Source organism: Mauremys reevesii, linkage group 1, assembly GCF_016161935.1.
Source record: "Mauremys reevesii isolate NIE-2019 linkage group 1, ASM1616193v1, whole genome shotgun sequence".
Taxonomy (NCBI): domain Eukaryota; kingdom Metazoa; phylum Chordata; order Testudines; family Geoemydidae; genus Mauremys; species Mauremys reevesii.
In genome coordinates, this window is record NC_052623.1 from 81,072,471 (window position 1) to 81,085,318 (window position 12,848).

The 12,848-nt window shown below is 38.7% G+C and overlaps 1 protein-coding gene across 5 annotated transcripts in view; it reads right to left on the reverse strand.

Annotated features, from left to right (window-relative positions):
- DACH1 (dachshund family transcription factor 1) overlaps positions 1 to 12,848 on the reverse strand; it is a 470,395-nt gene that overhangs the window by 76,620 nt on the left and 380,927 nt on the right. For all 5 annotated transcript variants that reach the window (XR_005592968.1, XM_039520998.1, XM_039520997.1 and 2 more), the window contains one exon: positions 1,015 to 1,166. Coding sequence is in view for 4 of the 5 variants with exons in the window: in XM_039520998.1 (XP_039376932.1) it covers positions 1,015 to 1,166 (152 nt within the window). In the remaining variant the exon portion in view is untranslated. The remainder of the gene's footprint in view (positions 1 to 1,014; positions 1,167 to 12,848) is intronic.

The following is a 12,848-nucleotide window of genomic DNA, read 5'->3' on the forward strand; positions in this document are numbered from 1 at the left end:
ATGACATAATAAATGAATAGATTTCCTACATTTCAAAAGGCAAGCCAAAGCCTGAAGTCCCATTAACTTCAGTGAGACTAGTTACAGAAGTAGCATTGCTATAGACTTTGGTGATTAAAATACAGTTAAGATCCTCTGTATTTGCAATGGATGGTGCATTAGTAAAAGAAAGGTGACGAAAGATTATATGTGGAGGTTTGTGGCTGTGCATACAAAGTACAGCTGGAATGAGCGTGATAAGGCTGTACTTTCCTGCACTGCCATTTTGCTGCTGCATGTGATGCATAGCCATGTGGCTGCAAAAATTCCATCTGTTGACCACATGATCACTGCATGTGTGGGCAAAAAACAAAACAAAAAAAACCCTTCTCTCATCTCAAACACTCCTTGGCTCCATGCTATATGCTAGTGTAAATCTTGAATAATGTTAGAATCAGACTATACTGTACACACAATAGGCATCCTGACTACTGCGTAGGAAATCTGCAGAAAATTTAGTAATGTCCTTTGAAGTCTATTCTTTGAAGATAATACATTAATGGAAACGAGCTTATTTGTTTTTTAAAAAAAAGATTTTTGTGAATACCTTTTATATTAGACATATTTTAAATAGCTTAACATGTCATTTCTATCTTGACACTCCAGCAGTTTAAAGTAAATATTTATTAAAGAAGTTTTTGTCTATTTAGTAAATGAGATAAACTTAAACAGTAAAATACATCTCATTAGCCTGTAAAAAGCCCGGCATTTAAGATGAATAACTTTAAAAATACCAATGTCGCTTTCATCTAAGTCTCTGCTGTGGTTTCATATACAATCTGTATTTTCATGTACTGTATCTGACAGTTTCTAAGATCATTTGACTATTGTGGTTCCTTTAAAACCTAAATTACTACAAAGTTTCAGTAAATTAGTTGATTCAAATAATCTTATGAACCGATTACTCTAAAATGGCTGTATTAATTTAGACAACTCTGTCTCCATCCCCATAAGCTGATCTATAGAAAGGCCTACCTGGATGTTAGTCAGGAGAGTCTCTATGGAGGACAGTCCATCAGGGAATAGAAAAGGAGATGGAAAACCTGGCGGTAGTGGTTGCCCATGCCCAGTTAGAGAAAGTTTGTCAAGGCTGTCTCTTGCGGTTGGTGTGGAGAGCGGGGTCTCATCTGTATGTGATTGAAACAAAAATATAGAACAAGTTACGCTTGTCTGTTTTTATTAGACCTCAGTAATGGCTTCCCTAGTGGTTTCCAGAACATTTATTGCAAATTGGTTCCTGCTATCAGGAGAAAATGCTTTCTGCTGAATTTTCTTTAATGAAAAAGCTGTGGAGATACAACAAGATAACATTAATGAGTAACTTTATAAGCCTTTTAAATGCAGTCTCTAATGAGACTGAGTTTACAGTGCCATAGAATCTTTTTAAAACAAATATTATCTCACATATACTTATGATAATATATTCAGGCTGACTTTATAGGCACCTTCCAAATTATCTCATTTTAGTTTGTGTTCTATTTGGATTGACAATAGAATATTTTCAAGCATGACATATATTTTGTATACGAGTAGCATTTGAATACAGGCAGCCTACCCATACAGTTAACTCTTCTTACTCATGACAGATTCATATGTGACTTTAATGATCCTGCAAAACAGGGCAAAACTACAATCCTTCATGCATTTTTAACAAGGAAAGTACACCTGATTCCTGCAATTCAAACTTACTCTAAACAATAACTGAAATTAACAGTATGGTTAACAATCATTTTTTTTAACATGGATATATTTTAACAATTAGTGCTGGACTCCTCAATAGAATCTTTGTAATAATGAGAACTGATTATTTGTGACATCACAATGGGAAAAAGCAAGAAGACTTTTACGGTTAACATTTTTCTGATAATCTGTGAGCCGATAAAACAGGAAGAGATGCAAAAACAATATTTAACAGGCACTTAAATAGTCAAATATTCTTTCACAATTTGAATTTTTTATATTCTACTGTTGATATGTTACAGATATTGGGCCAATTTTATTACACCAAGCATTTATCTTGCCCATCTAGGAGAAAAAATATCTGTCCTTATAAATTATACTTACTAAAGGCTTGATTATACCCTATTGAAAATCCACATACAAATTAACCTAAACATATTGATGAATTTCTATACCAGTGGTGATCAACCTGTGGCCCACTTCCCACAGCTCCCATTGGCTGGAAACGGTGGACTGCAGCCACTGGGAGCAACGGGCGGCCATGCCTGCGGACGGTCAGTGTAAACACTGTCTTGCGGCCTGCCAGTGGATTACCCTGAGGTGCCACGTGTGGCCCATGGGCCACAGGTTGCCCACCACTGCTCTATACTATATAAAGGTAAAGGAACTTACTCCTGATACTGACCTTTTGCAGATCTTTGCATAATAATCTGACTGTGGAAGGGTTTATCAGATCTGCCCTTCTTCATAAAAAGATAAATATACATGCATTTTTCCTTGTGTTGTACTTAATTTTAGTTTCAAGACAGCAGAGTCATTTTTTCACCACTCAACATATACTAGCATATGCATTGGAAATTGCATTGCATGAAGTTCTGGTACTCATTATGTCTATAATGATTTGGTGAAGAAGTGGGGACTTTATTTTCTTATGTACACACAATGAAGAACTAAACAGTAATATTACAATAGAAAGGCTGTACTGGCCTTGGGGCAAACCAGCAAAGAAAGTAAGAATTTGTTCCTTGGTTTCCCCCTTGCTCCAGAAGAAAATAATCTGTATCAGCCGTTATCAGGTGCAGATTTCTTTCTACCTCCATACCAGTTCAAATGTGCCAGCCAGTACTTTGAGGCGGTAGACACAAGGTTTTACCCATAGCATGCCCCTACATACTCTCTCCTGCCTATCCATGCAGAGTAGGGATTAGTGGTCATATGGAGATTGCTCTCCCTGCTGTGCATGACTCGTAATGGAAGCAAACTACGCATGCGAGTAAGAAGGTGCCTTATGCCTTCACTCCCTGTGCAAATGATATCTTCCCTTTATGGCATCATCCTACAGCCTGCACAATGTGATTGTGTATGACATATTAGTGATGGCCAAAAGGAAAGCTGTCAACAGGTGAGAGTCACACAAGATTTTGCAACTGATCAATATTTCTATGTGTTTTCCAACCACGTCACAGACAGGTATGAAAAGCTAGCTGCAGATTTTTGAATCGTTACCCATACAACTCCCATAGAACTAAAGTAGGATCTGCAGCAGGTGCTCTGTGGATGGATGCTTCCCCTCCTCTCCCTTCTTTCTTCTCTCTCCACCTTCCCTTCCACTTGGTGGGAACTGCATTGAGGGCTTGGCCCTAAATCTGGAAAATTTCTATTGCCCACCACCTTTACTATATTATAGAAATAGTTGCCCATTTCATTAGAAAAAGTAAACTAGATATTGAAACTGAATACAATGCTGTAAGAATTTATGGAGCAGTGACCACACACAGGTCAGTTTTTCTCCACACATCCTTTCCAGTTATGACCAATTATTACAGCATATTTGTTCCAAATTCCTGTCTGAATAGATAATTTAATTTGTTAATGTTAAAAAAAATAGTCTATACAATATATTGATAAAGGCTAATCAAAGTCTCATACAAGCACAAGTTTTCAGACCCACTTATTTCTTACTTGTATTGCAGAAGAAATTCTTTTTCAGCTGCAAACTTGGGCATTGCCCAATCAATATTACACTGCAAAAATCATTTACAAAACTCTCGGCATTTGTTTAATCCTAATTTAAAATGTGCATTATTTATATACAATTGTCTTATTTTTTAATCAGTTCACTCTGTTTTAAGGGTAAAATCTTGCTCATATGAGCAGGCCCACCGAGGTCACTGGAACTACCTGCATTATTTACCAAGCAAGATTTGGTCCTAACTATTCTTGCTCCTCCCCAAAACTGTGCAGCACAATAAATAAAATAACTTTTTTTTAAAAGTATACAATGTAGTATGTTTCTACCCATTTCAGGAAGGTGGGCCTGTATGGACTCTAAGTAATAGTTTTGATTCTAGAAATGTACAAACAGATTAAAACAATATGCACAAATGATCCACTGAAAGTCTTAGGCCATGATCCTGTTGAAATATATGGTGTTCTGTACAAAGGCAGACTACCCTGCCCCTACACAGGCTTCACTGGGGGATCCATATCCAGGGCCATAGATTGTAACGTCTCCGTAATGTTATTACATTGCTAACCAAAACACAATGAATAATAGTTTTTATATATTTTAAAGCTCTCTGTAATTTGTATGGTCATAGCAAGATGAGTTTTGCAAAGGTTTTCTTAGAATTGTTAGGCAGTTTCCCAATATTCAAAATAGTTGATAAGATTTACAACTACATGAAATGTATTCGTTTTCAGTAATGTCCACGCATCAACTTTCTAATAAATAACAATATCAGTTTTACTTTGAAAGGTAGGACTAGAGAGCTGAACTCACTATGAACTTATTTTAATGAAGCTTTAACTGAGGGGGAAAAAACAGACTAATGTGACTTTGTTTTCTTGATGTCCCATGTGAAATAAACTTTCAGTGTGAGTATGTTTGAAATAGAGCAAATGTACATACTATACACAGGAAGCATGGATATTTGTGGATGTGAGATAAGCGATGATTGAGAGAATCTTGAAAAAAATGTGTTTTTAAGCAAAACCACACTGTAAACATTAGCCAATTAAAACATAACCGCATCTCTTAGTAGCAAAATAATATGACCCCTGCTATTAAAGTATTTTAAAAATCTTTTAGTCCTGCAGGCCATCTCATCACAATGCAATGATGTAACCTTGTTTCTCAAAAATCATTAATCCACCATCTTAAAGTGAACGTATACTCTTCTGCTGGATCCTGCAAACAGACGCAAAGGACTATAAGTGCCCTCAATCCACCGTCTGGGGAACGTCCCCAACACGAGAATGCCTTTGCAAGAGCCACACATCAGCTTTCCTGGTCTGCACCCTCCAGAGAAGTTCTGGGGTGAGCCAGGCATTGTGTCAGGGGCAGAAGGAAAAATGGAGCAATCTGGAACCCTCCAAGATTCTGTGTTGCTTCAGTGCCTCTTTAGGGTCCATGGCCACAGCAGGGCAAGTTAGAGCAGCCCTCAGGCTTGTGCTGAGAACTGAACCAGTATAAATCAACACATGAATAGAGATAGCACAAGCTGCTTCTGCTTGTGGGCCTGTACAAGGAATCTGGCCACTGGTATATAAGTTACACCGCTGTAGGCTCATTTCATTCACCCACTTACTATGTGTAACTAACATCACCTGTTTTTAAAATATCTGTACTCACACATTTTTAAGAGACATTTTTCTTGTTTAATCACTTTTTCTATGTTTTGAAAATTCACGTGGTTTTGTTAAATCAGTTTTTAATCTGACAACAGCTGGTTTTGGCCAGATATAACAATCAGCATTTTGTACTGCATTTGGTTTACTGCCATTCTGCTTTATTTTCTCTCACCAATTAGCACAGAAACATTCATCCAGGAAGCTGTGATATTTATTCAAATAATAACAGATGAATAGTGGCAGCTACTCTCTTGTTTGTATCCTTAAATGCAAGCATGGCAACTTCAGCATTGTCACCAAATTAGACAACATTGAAATGGTCAGACTTTGCGAGCGAGAGATATAATCAGCTACATAAAATACCATACTGGGCATTGCATTTCCGTAATCACTTACTTTTAATACTTTTCTGTTTTACAATGCAATATTTAAAACTTAACCGTTCTTAGGACTGCTATATATGGCTCAGCTTAATTGCTGAAGCAGGGCTCATTCTTTCAAAATATAAATCTGCTTTTTATGTTTTTGCATAATAATGTATCCTGTTTTATTTAATACAGTTTTATTTAGTATGGTTTTCTATGTACATGTTAAGAGTTTAGGAACCTTTTTCACTACAGATGGATACAAGCTGCAAACTTTGGTTCTGGATCCACATCTGAACTTTCCAAACATTAGACATGCTCAGATCTAGAGATTTAATTTCAGCCCTTCTCTTCAAATTGTGGACAATGTGTTTTAACTAATTAGGTTGTATGTACTGATCCAACTGATCCACCAAAATGTTGTCTACCCAAGACAAAAACATTCCTTACCATGACACTTTCCTCAGAAGGGGATCTCTGATTGCTCTCCAAACCTTGTCTCTAGTATGATCATAGACAGTCAGCATCAGCACTTCACTCAGGTGACCATGGGAACAGGGTAAAGCAATATAGGAGGATAGGAATGGTGGTGTTACCTCTGGCTGAACATTGGGCCTTCTGTCAGTTTTGATCTACTGATCTGCCCCTGTATCCAAACATCATAAATGAATTTACATTCTGGTTTCACTGTCTCAGAAAGGCACAACTGACCAGAAGTGCCAAATATTCTCAAATGAACAGGAGGCTACATGAAAACTCACAAATGTGACATCTCCTAGAAAAATGGGAAGATGAGCAATTATACAACTGATGCATTGACTCAATGTTGTTTGTTACTGTAACTTTTCTAAAAGGTTGGCCTACTTTTATTATTAGTTGCTTCTTTATGAATGTGCAAGTTACATCCTGAGGGGAACATGCTGCCCACAAAACTCTATTTCTTGGCCTGCCATGCTTGCTTGAGGGCTTATTGAATTGGAACTCACCAGTGATGGAATGCAAATACAAATAGAAAAGAAGACATTGAAAGAACCACAGACTCCATGGATATATTTTCTAGATGGGCATATTGCATATTGTGACTTGATCTCCTCTGCTTTACATCTTGTGCTGTCCTCTGCACTTGCACAAAGTATGTACTAGGTGCTCTAGCAAATCAGAATTCTTCACTAATTTACACCAAGGACAGCATTTTGCATATATTTTGCACATGTATAAATAACTACAAAAGGAGAAAAGAAGTTGATAATTTAGCCCTATCATAAGCAGACTGGTGGCACTGCCTACTAAGGTTGCCCAACTTCCCATTTTAAAGATCCTGTTTTCAGTTGATTAGAACCTTGCCATACTTTAACAGTACAGGCTGAGTTTTTCCATTCCAGATATGTACCATGGTATGACTGTTTTGGAAAATTTCAGCCAAAATGGATTGACCATTTCCAGTAATGAGACTAGGGGGAGATACATTGTTTTATCCATTTTAAAATATCCTGGAAATCTTTTTTTTAACACTCCTAGATTCATAGATTCCAAGGCCTGAAAGGGCCATTGGGATCATTGAGTCTGATCTCCTGTACAGCACAGACCACAGAACTTCTCCAAAATAATTCCTAGATCAGATCTTTTAGAAAATCATTCAGTCTTGATTTAAAATTTCCCAGTGATGGAGATTCCACCATGACCACAATGTTCTCACCCTTTGGAGCAGGGATTTGAAATTTGGCAGAGGGGTGGCCTTCGTATCAGGATTGTGGCTTTTTCTGTTTCTGTAAAAATGACCCAAAATATGGCCAAATTATAAGCCTTTGAAAAATTACACTTTGCACATGCTTAGTATAAATTGTGAGTTGTCAAAAAAAAAATCTCCAACGTTTTTGTGCTCACTGAGCATGCTTGAGTCTCTCACAGTTTCTAGTACGGACCATACTAAACATGTATCTTCATCGCAGAGCAACTGAGCATGCTCCAGCCTAGGGCTATGTGGGGAAAGCCAGATTTTCTCATAAATGCTGCTCCCAGCTGCTCTGGGCTGGAGTGAGTCTGTACACTGAGAGGCAGGAGCCTGCCTTTCAGGTTCTCTCAGTGACCACCTCCCCACCCCCTGCTGGCACCATGGAGGAGGAAGCTGTCTGATTTGTAGGCAGAGGGGATAAAAGCTGGAGTAGGAGAGGGAAAGGAGTTGGTTGAGACAAGGAGCCTAGTGACACTGGGATTGGAATGTGTGTGTGGGGATAAAAACTGGGATTGGCTGGGCAAGGAGACTGGGACTGGGAGCTGTGGGGGAAGGGAGGCTGGGACTGGTTGGGCAAGTAGACAGACTCTGAGACAGTGAGTGAAAAGGGTGGGTGGGAGGTAGGTGGCTGCAGGGGAACACTTTGATAGAATGAAGAACTGGGGGAGACTACAACTGGCTGGACAAGGAGATGGGGACTACAGACCAGTTTGTGTGGGAAGGATGAGAGTAAAGCAGGGGACAAATATGACAGGGATCTGGGGTCCAGAGGGAGTATTGGGACTGGCTAGATAGATACTGAGACAAGGACCTGGGAGGTGGTAGGGCTATGGGAGACTGAGATAGGATGAGAAGCCCGGGAAGGGAGATTGGGAAGTGACAGATTGGACAAGGAACCAAGAGGGGAACTAGGACTAGCTGGATGAGGGGACTGGAAAACAAGGTGTTGGGATGGAAGTAGGGAATGATAACAGGCTGGGCAAGTAGACTGGGAGTATGATGAGAAATATGAGGAGTGAAGGCTGAGACTGGGTAGGCAAGGCGAATGGGATGGGGCAGGGATTCAGAGGTGGGGAAGAAACAGGACTGAGACAGGTTGGAGGGGATGGGGCAGATGGAGTCAAGCATGTGGGGAACAGGGACAGAAGGCACTATGACCACTAGAGAAAACTCCCCTCCAGAACATGGACTGAATCCAAGATTCCTGACTTGCAACATTCCTCTGCTGCCAGCAACTATCTATGAACTAAGCTTGCCTGTGCAGTATTATTTCAGTCCCTTTTGGCATGTGCATTATAATATAGCCTTTAATTACACAATCACATACTATTTTTCCATGGGACCCCGGCCTCATTCAGTGCACAAGATGGACCGTACTGTGGGAATGAATCAGGGATGTCCAGTGACAACAATTGTTGTCTGTAGGATCCCTGCCTGATTTGTTCCAGACATTAGAAGGTGTGTACTAAATAAAGAAGGGACTTGCAGGAAGAGAAAGGATGGCCTCATGATTAAGGCAGTTAAATTCTGCCCTGGAGACCTGGATTCTAGATCTGTCTCTGCCACAGATTTCCTATATGATGCTGGGCAAGTCTTTAAACCTAACTTTTCACAAGTGGTCACTAATTGTGTGTTCCTCATTTTGTGGGTGCCTGACTTGAGACCCTGGCGCTGATTTGTATTGAGAACTCATAGCTGCAGCTGAAGTCAACTGGAGCTGTGCTTTGAACAGATAATGTGTATATAATACTAAGTACTCTGAAAAATCAGGCCATAGGCATCTCAGATTTGGCACCCAACATTAATTGAAATGTTTGCCTCTGCATCCAACCTGTGAAATGGGGATATTACCACCTCCTTACCTCAAAGAGAGGGATGAGGATAAGGCAGGGGACAAATATGACAGGGATCTGGGGCCCAGAGGGAGTATTGAGACTGGCTGGGTAGATACTGAGACAAGGACCTCGGAGGAGGGAGTACCCCTTACCTCAAAGTGGTATTGAGAAGATAAATTGACTAAAGTTCCTGAAGCACTTATATGCTATAGTGATAAAACCCATAGGAAATTAATAATTCGGTCTTCAGAGAGAGGTGTGAATAGTGTGCAGTAAATAATATAGAGCAACTGGGAGAAAAAATATTGAATAGACACTCATTAAGTGAGCACCATCCATCATGTGCACTAAATGAGGCTGGAGACCTGTGGAAAAATAGTATATGATCATGTAATTAAAGACTGTATCATAATGCATATGCATAAGAGTGGCAAATTAAGGATGCAAAGGCATTAATTCTGGCATCGCCAAACTTCTGAGTGCTTGACTTTGCAATCTTAATAATGCTTTTGTTTTTAATGGAGTTTTTTGTATGTAATTATTATTGTGCTATAAGAATTCTACTTGAACATCACTGACATTTTGTAGACAACAAGCTCAGGAGATATAAATTATTCTTCATAGTGAATGTGTTTTTGTTTTGCTAAATGACTGCTGGTCTTCAAATGATAACATCATTACAAACAAATAGTAGGGGTTGGCAATATGCATCCAAAAAGATATGTAATTAGTGGTGATGTTCCAGCTGTGAGGATTTCTTCAAGCTTTATTTCTACAAAGAAGTTGAATTTATTCTTCATTTTACATGGCCCAAAAAAGGCCTCGTAGTCAAACATAAGTTATACAATTTTCCATTTCAAAAACAAGATTTTAATAAACTCTATTTCTGACTAGACCTGGGCTGGATAATATTTGCTGAATAATTTATTGTATGAATTTCACTATATTTTAAAATAAATTATAACTCTTGTATTTTTACTAATTTTTGTCCAATGCTAATACTGAAATGCCAGTTTTGTTCCTAGCTTGTACACCTCCACCCCGATATAACGCGACCCGATATAACACAAATTTGGATATAACGCAGTAAAGCAGTGCTCTGGGGGGGGGGGGGCGGGTCTGTGCACTAAGGCAGATCAAAGCAAGTTCTATATAACGCAGTTTCACCTATAACGCAATAAGATTTTTTGGCTCCTGAGGACAGTGTTAGATTGGGGTAGAGGTGTATTATTTTGTATTATATTATATAATTCAGAAAACGAAGATGCAATGGCTTGTTTATCCATATAATAAAAATCACTCTGTGTGCATTTATAATTCTACACAAAAGTGGTTTAAGTATAGAATATGTACATATTTTATGACAAAATAGTCAGCAATCTGATGGTCAACAATAGTTCCAAGAGATATCACTACATATATTTTATAATCACACAGCACAAATATCTTAGCCACAACACAGTAACTCATAATAATTAATTCTTAAAGAAGAAAAATTCCTGAAATAGTATTTTGAAATAAATGTTTAATGTTCCAAATTGGTGTGTTAATGTAAGTGGCTTTAGAACAAACTGATACATTAAACAGTAATATGTTACCAGGACCAGATGCTATTCACCCAAGAGTTCTGAAGGAATTCAAATATGAAACTGCAATACTATTAAAATGTAGTATTTAACCTATCACCAAAATCAGCCTCTGTACCAGATGCCTGAGGGAAGATAACAGAATGCTGATTTTTAAAACAGGCTCCAAAGGAGATCCTAGCAATTACAGACCAGTGAGCCTAACTTCAGTAGCTGGCAAATTGGTAGAAACTACAGTAAAGAGCATAATTATCAGACATATAGATGAACACGTTATGTCGGGGAAGAGCCACCATGGCTTTTGTAAAGGGAAGTTGTGCCTCACCAATCTATTAGCATTCTCTGAGGAGACAATAGATCCAGTCGATACAGCATATTTGGATTTTCAGAAAGCCTTTGACAAATTTCCTCACCAAAGGTTCTTAAGGAAACTAAGTAGTCATAGGATAAGAGAGAAGGTCCTCTCATGGAAGAGTTACTGATTGAAACATAGGCAACACAATGTAGGAGTAAATGGTCAGTTTTCACAATGGAGAACAGTGAACAGCAGGGTCCCCCAAGGTTCTGTACTGAGACCTGTGCTTTCAACATATTCATTTATGATCTGGAAAAGAGGGTGAACAGGTGGCAAAATTTGCAGATAATACAACATTATTAAGGCAGTTAAGTCCAAAGTGGACTGCAAAGAGTTACAAAGGGATCTCGCTAAGCTGGGTGACTGGGCAACAAAATGGCAGATGAAATTCAACATTTATAAGTACAAAGTAATGCACTCTGAAAAAAATAATCCCAACTAGATATATACAGTGATGGTTTCTAAATTAGCTGTTACTACCAAAGGAAGGGATCTTGGCATCACCATAGATAGTTTTCTGGAAACTTTTACACACTGTGCAGCAGTGGTCAATAAGGCCAACAGTATATTACGAACTATAAGGAAAGGGGTAGAAAATAAAACAGAAAATATCAAAATGCTATTATATAAATCTCTGGTGCACCCACACCTTGAATACTGTGTCCAGCTCTGGTCATCCCATCTCAAAAAGGGTTTAGTGGAACTGGGAAAAGGTTCAAATAAGGACAATAAAGATAAGCAAGAGAATGGAATGGCTTCTACATGAAGAGGAACTAAAAATATTAAAACTGTTCATCTTAGAAAAAAGACAACTAGGGGTGGGGTATGATAGAGGTTTGTAAAATCATGAATGGTGTGGAAAGAGTGAATAGAAAAGTGTTATTTTCCCAGAATACAAAAACCAGGGGGTACCCTATGAAATCAACAGGCAGCAGATTTAGTACAAACAAGAGGAAGTAGCTTTTTCACACTGCACAACTAACCTATGGAATTCATTGCTAAAGGCTATTGTGATAGCCAAAAGTATACATGGAAAAAAGAACTGGATAAGTTAATGGAGGATAGGTCCATCAATGGCTATTAGCCAAGAAGGTCAGGGATGCAGTCCCATGTTTGAGCAACCCTAAACCTCTGACTACTAGAAGCTGGGAGTGGAAGACAGAGGTGGATCACTCCAAATTGCCCTGTTCTGTACTTTCCCCCGAAGCTGTGGGATGAACCACTGTGAGAGACAGGATACTGACCAATATGGACCATGATCTGACCCAGTAAGGTGGATCTAATGTTCTTATGTTTTTGTTATATTTGCTTGACAATACATTAATATAAATGCAAGGCTCTAAGCAAGGATTTCACTTCATCTTAAATCCAAGAACTGCAAGCTGTGGGAACTGGACACAGTAGTTACTGAACTCTTCTTATACTAGCAGTCTTCAGGTTCAGATTAATACCACACAATTTGGGTTATTCAGGAAAAAAAAAAGTTTGTTATTGCTGTAGCTTTCCATGTGCTAATTTGGCTGAAGTCCTGAGTGTTCTGATTAGTGCTCTGCTATCCCTGTCTAGTCTGTCAGGCAAAGCTAACTGAGTGCTGAGCAGAATGCTCTCCCCTTTGGAGCACTT